This window comes from Leuresthes tenuis, unplaced genomic scaffold (genome assembly GCF_036924035.1).
Source record: "Leuresthes tenuis unplaced genomic scaffold, fLeuTen1.0.hap1 SCAF_22, whole genome shotgun sequence".
Taxonomy (NCBI): Eukaryota; Metazoa; Chordata; class Actinopteri; order Atheriniformes; family Atherinopsidae; genus Leuresthes; species Leuresthes tenuis.
Genome location: NW_027325376.1, coordinates 14,545,224 through 14,561,187, shown reverse-complemented (window position 1 = coordinate 14,561,187; position 15,964 = coordinate 14,545,224). Strand labels below are relative to the sequence as shown.

Below are 15,964 nucleotides of genomic sequence, written 5' to 3'. Positions count from 1 at the left end.
CTAGCATGAAAATAAAAATAAAGTAATTAACTGTATGCGTGCTGTTGCCTTTATGCTGCTGGACTGCGTAATACTCTTGAAACCAGGAAGTGAAAAACCTTGTATCCTCTTCATCTAATAGGGCAGGCCGACTTGCTAAAATGACCGTCGACGCTTTATGCTTGTTTGCAGCCAATATTCCCTTTTAATTCTCACTTAGCCTCGAACGGGGTTAGGGTTAATGCAAAGTGAGATCATGGAGAGACGCACTATCCTGTTTCTGTTCAATTTCGCGTGAAATATTTCCTCAAGACTGAGTGCAGATTTACTCAAATTGGTATTGGTTTATTTTGAGCAAAATACATTTTATTCTTTTTTATCCCCCTCTACAAGCTTTACTTTTTGCAGTTACTTATAATTAAAACCTTAAAACCTGAGAATTTGTTTTAGGCACATGAAACAAAGCATGAACTACAAACCTATTTTACATTTGCACGAATTTTAGACACGATTACAGCTTTTCAGACAAGCTGACAGAAACTGGGCGCCATCTGTAGCGGCAGAAGGAAAGCAAAGCTTCTCGAAAAATACAATATCCCAAGACTCTGTGGGCTGCTGATGTTGTACCACCGTGTTGTTACGGTAGCCCAGAGGGGACAAACCAAACACAAGCCCCACAGAGTGGGTCCTTTGGAAGTTTTTGCAGCCAACGTACTTTTATGGTAGTTTTTGTGAGTAGCTATGACTATCAATTTGTGAGTCATTCCTGTCACTTAAACTAATGTAATCTTTTATGTTACTTGCTGCTTTTCATCTGAAACACTTCAGAGGAAAACAGTGACATCTAAGTTTGTAGATTCTAATTCAGGTTAGACAGTAGATAAACTAAATAGTTTCAAATGACCAAATAATGTCAGAAATCAGTGGCAGCTCCCCCAGGGGAAACTTTAAGGTGGGAGTTATGTCTGAATATGTACAATCCGCAGCTTTGAACCAACTGCAAGTCTCTCCTGGTCCAGGTTCAACTCCTACAGATGATTCATTCTTACTAATTATTATCTTCCTCGAGGTGTTTCTGAGTAGTTTGTGGCAGTTGCTGTGCTGTTATGGAGAAAGCTGCTGTGAGGGAGTGCAGCTTGCACCGTTTCCTCCATCGCTGAGGTGGTCTCACATTAGGGCTGCCACAAACTATTATTTTAATAGTCGACTAATCACCGATTATTTTTTCGGATCATACGTATATTGAATTTAAAACATACAGCTTATCGCACCAGGATGCAGCTGCTCTTATATAACCACCATTAGCTTTCAGCTTGGAGTGTTTAAGGTATATGCTAACTAAAAAAAAAACACTTAATATCATAGTTCATCCACCCTTTGATGAAATATGCAGCTTGTTGCAACAAATAATTATTTAACCGTGTAGCAAACACACAAAAATAAATACTTAAGGTTTTTGGTTCTTTTTAGGTTTTTCTTTCCTTCATTTGTCTCTGCTAGCTGCATTTAAATCAAATGAGGTAGGCACCTGAAACGAAGGAATTCTTCACCAAAAGTTTTGGTCTCACTGACTCAAATATAACACCAACATGTTCAGTATGGACTGAGTCAGGACATTTGCTTGCCGAGGTGTGCATGTAGCTAGCTTTGTAACAAAGCCGTCCATTGAAGATGAACGTACTTTTTTTAGCACTGAAACGTAACGTTAGAAAACATTAGCGTTCCTATCCTACACATGAAATATGTGTGCTAAGGCTAATTAATCAAATCGTAATTGCTAATGTTAACGTTTACAGCTATCAATATGAGTTAGTTGTAAGTTAACTCTCTGTTTACGCTAATTTTAGCAGCTAACTAGCCAGTTAGCTTACCAAGATGACAGTCCCTCTTCACAATCAGCCACAACATCATGCTTCCTTTTCAGGTGCTCGTGCATCGTCGTTGTGCTGCCATAGAAGGCTAATTCTGCCTTGCAGATATTGCATTGCACAGATTTGTCTTTAGTTTTCTTAAAATGCTCCCACACTTTTGAGCTCCGTTGCCGGGTAGCCACAATACCAGAGCCCGTCTGGTTTAACTTCCTGTGACATCACAGCTGACCCTCGGTTACCACTACTGCACGTGTGTGTCAAGGACAGGAAGGCAGACGCAGCGGTGGAAGGTGCCGCTGCAGTTTTGAGAGAAAAACAAAGTTTATAGAAAAAAAAAACGACGCATCAACTATTAAATTAGTCGTCCACGAATTTAATAGTTGACCAATCATGGCAGCCCTATCTCACATGCACATGAAGTCCAGAAGCCTGGCTACTTATGCAAAGACATTCACTGTTTTTCACTATAGCTGTCAGTAGTAGTAATAAAAAAAAGTTTACTCCAAGAAACAAGCGGAAAAAAACCGAGAAAGTCTTCCAACTGGACTGAAAGAGGTGAAATCTTCAAAAATATACAACGACAAGCTCCGTTTGCGCCAAGGCACCTCAGAATCTGTCTGCCATGAGTGCCGCGGAAATATGAGTTTGTAAGGTCAATCCTGGTGTCTTAATGACCTTTTTTTTTGCATCTGTTATGGTGTAAAGCATGACAACGGCACATTCAGTCTTAAACGGCTGTCGCTTATGCGTTTCTGAAAAAAAAACGGCGCTACTGCTGCTTCCTGTGTCAGCGTGGCGCTATAGCTCTGCGGTCAATGACTCAGTTCCTGAATACTGAGTGATACCGAGAGAGATTTAGGGGGATGTGAGACACAATAAGTGCAGCACAGAGACAGGCGGGCTGACGACAGTGTTGTTTTAAGAAACTGAGGGGGGCAGAGGATAAGGTTGACATATAGAGAAAGAGTGCCGTAGGTGGAGGGGAAAAGCACCAGAGATTTGAAAGAGTGAGGGGAAAGTGGGTAACAGACTACAAGATGGATTCCATATGACAAGATGTATGTCATCGTGCAGTTAACAACATCTGTTTCAGCATCTTTCCCTTTTTTTTTTGACAGCTATTGTCGTCTGGCTGCTGGGATTTGCTCCCATTCAGCCTCAAAAGCATTCGTGAGGATGAGGTCTGGTCCTCAGTCGTGGCTCTTCTTTCAACCAGCAGAGGGTGCAATTTCCCAAACTGCACCCACAAAGATGGAGGCGTGCAGCAGAGCACAAAGGGAGGCAAAGTCAAGTTGCAGATGAGTTAGACAGGAGGAGTGTGTGTGTGTGTGTGTGTGTGTGTGTGTGTGTGTGTGTGTGTGTGTGTGTGTGTGTGTGTGTGCTGAGACTGCCGAGAGAGGAAGAGAGGAGGAAACTGAGAACACCGAGCAGAAAATTCAAAGAAGTGAGAATAGCTGCAGAGGAAGAGGCTTGTTAGAAAAGAGAATAAAATCAAGAAAATAAAAGGAGAAACTCTACAGCCTCGCTGATGATTACATCCCAGTTTCTGGGCAAAAAGAGAAAAAAGGTCAAATCATCACCACCATGAAGCTGTCGTGTTGCCTCTGCTTCCTCGGTGAGTTTAGCTCAACTGTCAACCCTCTTTCCTCTCCATTTTCAGACTTTTGCTTCCTCGTTTTATTCATAGAGGTGCTTTAAACAAACCAAAAAAAAGGGGAATAGTTGCATTTAGCTCATGCTCCCCTCACAGCCCTAATGCAAACTTTTAAAGCTCAAGTTCAGATCGTCTTCAACTTAACCAAATCAGGCTGGAGCTTCACGGATTTACTCCACACTGCCCCATTTTTTTAAATTTTTTTTTTACAAATTTGCTATCACTGCTGGAGATTTATCCAAACACGACTTTGATACTGTAATACAACTGCATTTGCATACATTTGAATTACTTTATGTGACATTCGAGGATTTTCAGTTGGCAGGAAGTGAGACGAAGCATGCGATTGCCACAATAACCTTGTTTATTCCACCTGCCGCTTTTAATGTGCAAAATAATACTGAAGTCCAACAACTGGCAAGTTTCCTTACGAGCATCAAGCTCGAAGATGTGTTGGGCAACGGATTCATCAGTAAGAGTCAGTAGATGAGCTCAAAAAGAAAAAGAAAAAGCCAGGATTTACACTTTTAAAAGACTAAAATGACCGGATGTCAGTAAAGATTACACAGGAGGCTGCAGTACAAAGTCTGAAAATATATATATAAATATATATGTTTTTTTGTCACATCTCTGCTTACATTTCACACCAGCCTTTATATTTTTCACATGTAAAAAAAAAAAAACTGATGCCACAGGAGTCAACAAGTACATCTATGACCTATAAATGTGTTCCTTGGCTGATACACATGTTCATAGTCATAGCTGTCGAACCTCTATGGTATGAAACATAATGGTCTTTGTACACCTTTTTTTTTTTTTAACCTACGCTGGTGTCCTCAGTGATTCGATTTCCTGCCATGGCCATTCATCACTCATTTTTTCCTGTTGTTTTATTGCAGGTTTACCGCTTTAATGTTTTGCTTCTGTCTCAGTTCTAGTTCTGTTCTCAGTCCTTTCTGTTTCCCGAGGACAAAATGTGACACCAACTATACCTCCATCAGATAAGGATAACGCAACGGAAAAAGGTGAGGAGATAACTAACTCTAATGATGTGACATTATCGTGGACGGTGGGCAATGCAGAGAGGCCGGGGCCTGAAATTCATTTTTCAAAACTTGACTGAAATCCTCACGACTTCGTGGGAGATAATTTAATTTAATTTTGCCGCTTTCCACCTGCTTGAGGATTTCTCTTTGCAGTAACGTAATTTGCTGTTAGCGGTCATCTCTTGGAGCTGCATCAGCTGTGTCGCTCACTTCTAAGTGGGAATTTCCTCCATTCGGTGCTATAAATTTGCAGAATTGGGTGCAATTACGCACAGTACCTGCAATCCCACGTGAAATCCAAGCACTGATAGACTCGTTAGATACGACAACATTCTCCTCCCCAGAATGGGCCCATGAGTCATCTGTTTTGTTCTTGCAGGCCGATACATATTTAATTACAAGTTCAAAGAACTCTAATGGTGGAGAAAGCAACTGGATGTTAAGGGTAAAAATGGCAGCCATGAAGGTAACGGTTCTAACCCTAGCCAAGTAGTTTTGATTCATAACCGTAACCAAGGGCTGTTATTTCCTAAAGCTAAACAGAGTGACAAAGTTTCACCATAACGTGCTGTGCTGGCGTGCAACGAAAGCGACCGGAAAACTGGCATCCATCGGGATGACTTTTGATTTGCAAAAAGAATGTATTTTAGACCGGACCATGATCATTTTCAGCCAAGAAAAGTTTCTGCATTCACCCGACCAGGTGACAAAATGGGTGAACACTACCTAGATGGTAAAAATCAGTAATATGTTTGCCTCGATCGCTGCATGTAACTGTGCCAGCCAAACCCCAGATGATGTCGTTGTGAGCACGTATTTTCTAATTTAAATGGGACCCCAATGTGCGAAAATAAAAACTTCAGGCTGTTTAAGAAGCCACAGAACAAGCGATCATTCTTAAAATGTTTACGAAGGTTCGTAAAAATTCTATTCAGGATGTCTTATGATTGCTTAAGTTGCCCCGTGCTGGTCATTAAAAGATAATGCAGGTTTAAGGCACTTCATAGTGGTTTCATTTCTCAGGCAATGGAGGTTACTTCCATCTTTTATGTACAGTCTATATGGATGCATCCCTTCATGCACTCTATCGCCATTCTCTGGTTGCAAAATACTTCTTTTTTTCCCAACTAGAAAAAGCGTGCAGGTCTGTTGCAAGATTTCATTCAGACTATTTACAGTTAATTTGTAGGTCTATGGTCCCAGCAGCTTTCGGTATACCATCAGGCCGATGGTTCTCAGCTGACTCATAAGAACTAACGGGACACGAAAGGTTTCTGTGTTACGATGATAACTGGAAACTAGCAGTCATAGAGCACCGAATTACTTTGGTACATATCTTTTTTTAGTTTCTCGTTTCCTGAACTCTACTTTACCATCCTGCAGTATACCGGACACCTCTACACAATACTCCTGTACCGTCTTGGGGTGTGCAATCAGAATCGATCTCGACATTCAGCTCCCTTCTTTCCTTTACTGCCCTGTCTTTGATGTTCTACTGTGCACTTTTGTCTCATATCCTATTTATCCACATTTTTCTGTCCTAACCTGCCACGGCCTGTACTGAAACATATTGTCCATTGTACCTTTTCGTATTTTTGCTAGTGTCCTAGTCTCCTAAACTATATTGTGCTAAAATTTACCTATTTATACTGTCGCGTTCTCTATGAAACAGTTTGTCTGTCCCGTCTTATCCTGAGTCTTCTGTACTGACCTGTACTGCACTCTGTGCTTCATAAATAGTCCTAATCCTAAAGTTTTGAACAGAGGAATACGTTGTGCGATGTTCAGCAATGCCCTGATGTTTTGTAGTGTCTGTTTTTGCGGGGTTGTCCCATCCCTCGCTGCATTACCACCACTGACATCTCCTATGTCTCCGGTCTGTATTGTGCTGTTTGAATTAGTTCATTTGAATGATTGTGCTTTTCTCGTTTATTTCCAACAAAGAAACCTCTCCGACAACCCCGCCGCCTCTGAAAGAAACTACAAAGGAAGCCATCAGCCCCACGACATCAACAGCACTGTCTGAGACCACGGTAACAGCTGGCACTCACCTGCATCAGTTATCTTATAGTTATGGCTCTGACTGGCAACTTCTGAGCTGTCTGAAACCAGCAAATCCGATTCCTCTCAGCACAAAGATAGAGATAGGTTTGGGAGTGGAGAATCTGGTGATACCAATGATTTTACATTTTTCAGGACATTGACCACAAATAACAGATTTCAAACCCCACCTTCTTTCTCTTGGCTCTCGTCAAAGTGGAAACTTCTTTAATATAAAACCACTGTGCCTCTTCAGCCATTTAGGTGAACTACTTCCTGTCAAACCACAGGCAGGCACGGAGACTCGCTGCAGTTTTGCTGTCAGCCAATGAGTAGAGACGTAAAATGTTCTCCAGAAACAGCCACAGATAGACTAACTGCCGTTTTTTGCTCTTGTGCAAATGAAAGAAAAGAGATGCAACCTCATTTCGTGAGCTTCAGAGGTGCTGATCACCCGTGCTTTTAAGCCTCTTTGCTAAGCTAACAGTTTACAGATTGTTGCTCAACACGAAACACAGACATGACCTGCACGCATGAGGTTGATGTTAAACTTCCTGGAAAGTCACTGTTGTGAGTTCGAGTGTATGAAAGTATATGAAAGACATACCAGTGTATGAAAATCCACCAACAGAGGAAACTTTTCATATTCATGGAACCAAAAAAAAAAAGAACATTTAAACCAAGTTAGAGCTTTAACAATAAGCCTATTAGGTGATTAGAGGATTGACATGTAACAATTTTCTAATGATCAAACATTCCAGCTCCTAGGATTTGCTGCGTTTCCACTTTATAATTTCCTCCACTTTGGGATTTTGATTGTTTTCGACACAGTTGTATAGAAAAAGAACACACACCAGTCACACCATCTAAATTCAACGCTTTAGGCAGTGGAAAAACACGACTGCAATCCTGCCCCTTCTTTTAATCTTATTATCAAATCAAGCGAATTACCTCAAGCTCCCACCCCAAATACATTCAGCTATTCTTCAATTGCATTATTAATGAAAGAAAAAGAAAGATTTGCTCTAATCTTGGTTCTTCTTCCAAAAACTCCTCTGTTTAACTAGATGCAGTGGGCATATATGTTTAACTGTAAAGTCTCATCTAAGTTCTTTAGATCTACAAAAGCCTCACCCAGTCAAACACCTTTGAATTCTGTCAGTGTAACTGATGCAGATTTGAAAAGGAAACGTTCAAAGCTAAAGGATGTGAAGTTTAAACACAAACTCTGTGATGTCTCTTTAACAGAGTATCGAAGGTGGCCTTGATTCAAATGGATCTAAAACAAAAGCAGAAAGTGAAAACGCAACGGCACACGTCCCAACTTCAGCCACTGCCAAAGGGAGCGGCACGAATCCTGCGACGACGGGTGAAACGACAACTGTCACCGCATCCAAAGCAGGTACTCCACAGCCTCACACGCAGCATATTCATACGTTTGTTTTCCTGTGTGTCAAACCACAACCCTCACATGCTCCTGTTCTCCATAGCTATTGGCTGCTTGCGACACCAAACACCCACTCAAACGCGCTCACTTCAACCCGACAGGCAGCCAAACATAGAAACACGCCAACATACAACCGGCACGCCACGTTCAAACACAACAAGACCTTTACACGATTTACACAGCTTACAACTTTAAATGAATAACGCATCTCAAGCAAAAAAACAGTGATTATGCGACGTTATCCCCTTTGAATCGCAGGAGGAGAATTCTATTGTTGGTTAAAGGCATCCAATGCAGCAGTTGGCTCAAATCAGCTCACCCTGAGGCTCAAAAACTGGACAATACTTACGTTTCGCTTTCTCAGTTCTGCACTGTGCTACAGCCCACGCTGCACATCCAATGACACTCATATTTGCATCGTGATGATGCCGGCAGTTGCAGCTTTTTATGGTGACGAAAGATTAGGGGCAAGGGTCGGGGCGGTGGGTGGCGCCAAGTCTCTGACCTTCAAGCAAGAGATCGCTGGTCCGGTTCAAATGTCATCCTCCACGGCCTTTTTCTTAGTCCGTTGGTATGGAATGAAAGGAGAACCACAAAAAGAATCACTAAATAAGAAATACATGTGAAAATATGAAAAAAAAACATACAAAAAAGACGAGGCATTTTCATTTATTTTATCTTTACATCTATTTTTTTCTTTATGTTTTCACCGTGTCATTTATTTCGTTTTCATCCCTTTACTTATTCTTATTTCTTTTCATTTCATTGCATCGTTGTATCCTGATAGTCACGTTCCATTTCTTCTAGCTCTGAACAAAATCAGGTTCAAGCCACAGTTGCACTTTGTCCCAAGTCCTCTGAGCCAATCGTATTTGAGAAATGGAGTTTCTGCTTCCTCTCCATGAATTTCATTGCTGTATGAGAAGGCTACTTCGTGCATCACTTATTTCACCTAAACTGCACATCAAAGTCTGTTTCAGAACACATCTTAGGCATGAACGCCTCAACTCTTTATTTTATACATTGATGACATTTGTGAGGTTTCAGAGCTCTTACATTTTTTTTTATTGTTTGCAGATTATACTAATTTATTTTGTTCATGTGCTAATTTAATAACATTATCCAATAACATTGAAAATGAAATGATTCAACTTAAGTCTTGGTTTAAACTTAAATTTGTGGTATTTTCTACAAAAAAAAAAAAAGAACGGACAACATTCAATTATCACTCGGAGGTGTTAATACTGAGGAGGTTTCTGGGAGTTGTTGTTGACATGGAAATCTCATATAGCACATAAAAAACAAGGGATCAAATGAGAATGTCATGCTGTTCACTAATATGAGCTGTCTGAAATCATACATACAGGTAAATGTAGAGAACACACCAATGGATTATTTCTTAAGTCAGCTCTATTGAAATTTAAAGATATAATAGAACTGCAGACATTATTAGTCATGTTTAAAGCAAGAAATTGACAGAGAGTTTGCAAAATTTGTTTGTGTTTACTGCAAAAGATGAAAATCTTAGAAGGAAATTTGGTTTCAAACATCAAACGGCTCAAACTAATTTAAAACAAATGTGTATCTTAGCTGGAGTCAAACTTTGGAATTCTCAACATAATGTTTAAAGGTTGTACAGATATTTCCCTGTTAAAAAAAAAAGTATAAGGAGAAAACAATTACACATTATAGACTGCAATTCAAAGTGGACGTTTATATTTACTCATTTATTGTGTCTCTATGTTGCAGTTAATAAGAGTGTGTTTGATGGTGAATGTAAATAGAAATAGTAGACCATCTTAGACTTTGTTTTGTTAAAGCTGTAGCGCATAACTTCTGTCGCCCCCTAGAGGATTCCTGCGTTATTACAACGATGCGGCCGGCACCTCTATATTATGGCCCGGTGTAACCCGCCACTCCAGCACCGTATGCGATTCAACAATATTTCTATGTTCTCCACGGTACCGTGGAATGCACATCACACACAGTAACACTCACAGTAACACATTGTTGTCAATGTGTGAACTTACACCGGCTGCAGCTCCATTGTGTCACGGCACCAATAGGCAGCCATTCGCAACATATATGCAGAGCTTCTGTCTGTCTACACAATGTGTAGGCTACTAAATTTACTCATCACAGCACGGGCTACAGTACATGTACAGTAATGAACAGAGTCACTTACTTATCCAGCAGTATCACGGCAAAATCGGTCCTCAGTCCAATCTCCTCTGTCAGGGCTCTCCATCAAGGAAAAGCCACCTGATGCAACCTGTGGTTAGTCTTCTCCTTTTTTCACTCTCTCTGTCTTTGACAACAGACGTTCTACCGAACGGAAAGGCCTTTTCTTTGCAGTGCGATCCACTTCTGAACCTCTTGGTCGCTTCTTCGAATTCTCCGCCATGTTGCTTTTAGCAGCGCTCCCCTCCCTTCTAGTTGTCAGGTAAAACCGAGTAGAACGCGTCATTTCCTGTGCACCAGCGCGGGAATGTCGCCTGTCGACACCAAATACAAAACGAACAAATACTGAAAATTAAATGTTACAGCATAGCTGCTGTGTGGTTGTTATTGGCGGCTATTGGGGGCTTATAGAGGGCTTTCTATACACTTGTCTACTGGGATGACGTCATCGACGTGCGCTGACACAGCACAGCTTAAGCAGTTTATAAATAAGAATTAGGTTCTTCTAACTGCTCCTTTTCAATCTTTAAAAGAGTGGATTTAAATTATATTTCACAATTTCTTTTATATATATATATTTGTTGTACTGTACACTTCCACGTACTTTCATGAGTTGCCAAATGTCACTCATATCTATCAGACCTAAATTCAAAGTTCATTGTGACAAACCTCTACTTCTTCAATTTCCTGCTTTGCACATCACTCCCACCTGCTAATGCTTAAGGTTAAGAGTTAAAGGTGATGGTTTGGGTTAGAAAAATATACATCACAGACCACAAGAATTTCTTTACTCATTGGTAATGGCTTCCATCACATGACATAATGCTAGAAAAAAAAACATCACACAAATTCGAAGCCTGGATTGTGAGACTACTACGTATTGTTCGTGTTAACAAAATCTCACGTTTTACCATTTCTGGTGAGACTGGGCTGAATATCCACTTGATCAACAGAGTCTGATCTGTGTTTTCATGGAGAAAACTCTACATCCGTTGAGTGGAGAGTGTTTGGAAGTTTGGATGCTGAAATGTGCTTTTGCTTCTGCTCTCCACCAGGGGAGCAGAACTGTGACAACACAAACTGATATTCATTTGTTGTAATATAATTACTGAACTTGACCTTGCTGCTTGTTTCTTTCAGTAACAACTGAAGGCGCAACTACTGCGAACTTGGGTAAGGAAGCGCTTTCTTCTTCTTGTTTTGCATAGTGCTACTTTACCGATAATATTCTATATTTATTTATTTTCATCAAATAACATAAAAACACCAACTGTAAGCCAACTCATACATATGTGTCTATGCGTTTCAGAGCTTTATTTATTTCTAAAAACTATTTTAAAAAAAAGGGAGTAACTAACATCCTTATGTTCAAGTGGAATAAACTAAAAACCTAAGTTCGTGCTTGTTTGAGAAATTTCTAAGAATTGATAAAAAAAAATAATATATACATATATTGAGTGGAGAAGGTTCAGAAGTTTGGATGCTGAAAGGTGCTTTTGCTTCTGGTCTCCACCGGGGGAGCAGAACTGTGACATTACATCACATTTGTTGTAATCTAATTACTGAACTTGACGTTGCTGTTTGTTTCTTTCAGGAACACCTGAAGGCTCGACTACTTCCACCTGGGGTGAGGAAGCGCTTTCTTTTTCAGGCTTTGCATAGTGCTACTTTACTGATGATATTCCACGTTTATTATTTTTCAAATAGCATAAAAAGACCAATAAAGTGTTAATGAACTTGGGGTTGAGAGACAGATAGGAAGTCAAATAGCACTGAGAGATGGAGTAAAACATTATTGGTTTTGGTATTTGGGTGCAATTTATTGAGCATACAGAAAATATAAGAATATATAAGAAAGAATTATAGCCCCAAAGGACTTCTAGTGAACTCTAGTGGCTGTAACAGTGATAACATGTCAGGGCAATTCCATTAAATAGTAAGAACACTCTTTTTTTTTTCAAGCTTTAGAATATAATCAACCATCAATTCACATCTTTTTAAATCTGTCATCCTTAGATAATTAAGAGGATGATTTGATTATGCAGACAAAAATTGACTCGAAAAGCTTTGTCAGTGGTAAACCTTAAAATCTTTCAAATTCTTTTTATTTCACAGGATACGTGATCCTGGTGTTTATAATCCTGGCGATCATTACTCTGTGTGTCATTCTCTACTTGCTCAGGAGAGCCACCAGGGTAAGAAATAGATAGAGAAGTACAGATTACTGTTTGGGCTTTCCCTTAAAAACCTGAACTATCACGTTCTGAGCCATTGTTACAGTTTTTCATTGGTGTCTTATTTTTCATTGTTTTCCAGACTTACTCATTCGACCTCCATCGTCCAATTCCTGTCAATCATCTGAACGAGCCCACTGGCACCTTTGAACAAGTTTACCTGGATGACCTGGGTGGGTTTGTTGGTAATTGATTACATTTAAACGAACATGTTTATGTATGATGCAATCCTGACACATGTCGTTTGTCTTCTTTTTGTCTTCTATCTCAGACCAACCATTTCCTAAAGATATTGTGATCACTGATGACCTTCCAATCTCTCCGGTAGCCAATGGCACAAGTCTACAGACGGAGGAAAAAGGGTCCAGTGAAGAAAATGGTACGAAATAAATCAATGTTTTCGTCTCTGTTGCCATGGCATTTGAAGTTTTTAATGTGCATGACTGTTGGAAACAATCCTGATTTTCCAGGCTTGGCCAAATTGGTTCTTTGCGTTGATTAGAATTTGGCGAACGTGTCCCACTATCCAATCAAGTCTTTTAGTCTTTTTTCACTCTGGAAAACCTAAAGAAAAGCTATACCTGTCCTCCTTGTGCTCGCTTCCTCTCTCCAGCTCCACGGGAACAGCCGGATACAAACGATGTGGAGACTGCACCCGCCAGTAACACCAGTTTATCATCAGATGATGAACCCGCCGACAAGACACCTGTCCCGCTGAGCAGTTCCATGTTGTTCTTCGATGCTGCTGAGGAGCAACAAAATGAAAACAACAACAACCCATGTAAGATCATTTGTGCCGATCCAAACATGAAACACACATTCAAAGTAGGTATTTGACAGAAAGGCGCAAATAAAAGACTTAGCCTTGTGTTAGCTATGAAAAGAAGTATCGATTTCTCATCAAGTAATTCAGCCTAATAGTGATTTTATCTGATCGTTTCAACTCCATGCCTTCAGTTAACAGCACAGGCCCTACAAAGCAAAAAGGCAGTAACTACGCAGAGCGCAGAACTGAGAAAAAGTACTTTAAAGTTATCCTGTCCTCCAGCCAATATTAGCTTATTCTTTGTACATATTAATCCTCATATTTGATTTGATGTTTTACCCCTATTTTGCAGTTACTGTGGTCTTGCTTTGTATTACTTACCATATGTGGCACCATACCAAGGGAAAAGGCAGTAACTGCAGATTCTTCAAAAACTATTTCGTCACAACTTGGGTTCTAGGTGTGTTAGATACACTGTGTTTGGATTAATTGGAACCATTTGTTTTCCCAAACATGGATATACCAAACCCAAAGTAATCTGACCATTTTAGGCCAATATTTTCCACCCGGAAGTTGTTCTGGTGCTGAAATTGCTGGTCAAAGTGTCTTACATTGCTAAGTTGTATCAAGGCCCAAATGGGGACATTTTATTTTGAATAGGACCACATTATTATTTGTGAGAATTAGATTAATGTGTATCTGTATTGTATCAGCTATACCTCCAACAAATCACATTAACGTTAAAGCACTGCAAAACAACTTCACTTTGAAGCAACATATAGGCAAGTTAGGCTAACTGTTGGAGCCACGCCGCACCTGGATCTCCACCATCTCCCTAAGCTTTGGTGCCCGTGCCTTCTTGACCTTGGTAGTGGAATGTCCATCCCTCCAATCCAGCTCATTGGCATTCTCCAGCTGGACAACATCCACTTTCCTGGAGGTGGAGCTTGCCACAACACTGACTAAGTCCCACACCACACCACCTGGGCGGCTCCTCATCTGCTGCTCGACACCATGGTGGAAACTGTCCGTGAAAGTGTGTCCCCGCTTAAAGAACTTCAGGGTGATGTCCTCCCGTAAAGTGGCGTCACTGTTGACAAGAGTGACGAGTGAGAATAGCATGCACCAGTTTTTATTTTGCGCAGTGGAATTGTCCACCCAGAATATGCTGTGGCGTACATCCTTCTCCTTCTCCAATGCTGTGACGTATGCCGATGTTATTTCTGCTGCACTTCGCCCTGCTGTTCCCTCGTGCCACAGGACAGAGAAGGTGTTCTTCTTGGGTTTTTTTTCCAATCACAACATTTAAAAAATGTGGTATTATCAACGGAACACATTTGCTCAGATGTGGAAATCCGCACAATCATATTGGAAACCGTAGGCGGTTATATTCAAGTGTATGAGCTGATGACATATTGCGTACTGGTAAGGCTGTAAATTAGCTCATGGGAATATTTTTCTATTTTTTTACACCTCTGAACATTTTTCAAAAAGGCTTTACTCAGTGGCCATCCCTGTTTAGCAAAACAAAATTACATTTCATGAGTATTTTTGAGCCAGGTAAATGGAAGATAACTGTTTGCCTTGAGGTTTTTGTGCCATCTTCTTGCATACGATATGAAAACGAAGACACTGATATAGTCTTAATTTTTTTTTCTCCTTTACTCAGCGGTTTGCTCCAGTGATCCATTTGTTGAAATAAACCTGGATGAGCCAGCGTGGAGTGATCAGCTCCTCACCTCCTGTCAAGCTTCTTCCTCGGTCCTCCCCTTCTCTTAACTTTCCTTCCCCTCCTTCGCTTCGTAGAACTTTTAAATGATGACCATCAAGATCCGCATGGAAACAGAGACTTGAAACACCTAGATACGGGCAGAACATCCACAGATCTTTTCCATCATGTCTACCTACCACCTCGTATTACTCGGTAGCAAACCAAGAGTGGCTCTCAATGAGCTGTAAACACAAAGTTAGCTTCAGCTTGTTTGTTTTCTGTTTGTATGTGTTCCCGTTGTTAGTCTCAGTTGTTTGACAAGCTGAACATGTAAACAGAATGGAAGAAACTTGTTACTCTATTGTGTTTGAGTCCATATTTTTCTGACAACTTTTTATTCTTACCTGCTCTATTTTAGCACAAAATCTATACTTTTTACTCCATGCTTTTTCAAGAGAGGCTCGTTACTCAGTGATTAAATTGGGCTGGGGCTTTCCATTGAACTTTGCGATGATTCAGCTATTTATAATTCAGTGCTTTTCACAGGCTAAACATGCGAAGCCGCAATTTTCCGTGACCGTTTTAAAACAAAAACAATCAATCCAACTCAGCTCCTTCTCCCTGTGAAAGCATTACACCATTGTAATGTATGCTATCTCTCCACTTTCTAGCTATAATTTTTACTAAAAAAAAACTTCTTCTTCGTCTTCTTCGCCATGCCTTTCCAAGGAACAAGACTTAATAATAATGCATGAAGCTTTTTAGTATTGACCAAAATTTTCTGGGACCCCGCAAAAGTCATAGAAAGCTCTGTAAATTAATAAAAAAAATTGTGATATATATAAATCAGTCCCACTTTAATCTAATCATTAAAAAGCTGCTCAATCAAAAAAGTTTCATGATATTTTTTTCCATTTGAGGCAGTATCACTAGATAGCTAATAGATATGCAAGGCCCCTTTGCTCAACAAACTTCTGGTTTTAATGCGTTTGATGAGGAGTTGCGATAACTTTTTATTCTGCATTTAGAAAATAT

At 40.2% G+C, this 15,964-nt stretch overlaps 1 protein-coding gene across 1 annotated transcript; it reads left to right on the top strand.

The window, feature by feature from the left end:
* Positions 1 to 5,001: 5,001 nt before the first annotated feature.
* Positions 5,002 to 15,278, top strand: LOC140282307 (uncharacterized). The gene is made up of 9 exons (XM_072376893.1): positions 5,002 to 5,016; positions 7,839 to 7,992; positions 11,359 to 11,391; positions 11,813 to 11,845; positions 12,334 to 12,413; positions 12,535 to 12,625; positions 12,724 to 12,831; positions 13,066 to 13,233; positions 14,888 to 15,278. Exons 1-9 carry the CDS (start codon positions 5,002 to 5,004, stop codon positions 14,995 to 14,997), a joined length of 792 nt encoding a protein of 263 aa, XP_072232994.1. The 3' UTR covers positions 14,998 to 15,278.
* Positions 15,279 to 15,964: the final 686 nt, after the last annotated feature.

Coding starts and splice junctions, on each gene's coding strand:
- LOC140282307 (XM_072376893.1), top strand. Junction 7,993..11,358: donor TGTCACCGCATCCAAAGCAG/GTACTCCACAGC, acceptor TGTTTCTTTCAG/TAACAACTGAAGGCGCAACT. Junction 12,626..12,723: donor AGTTTACCTGGATGACCTGG/GTGGGTTTGTTG, acceptor CTTCTATCTCAG/ACCAACCATTTCCTAAAGAT.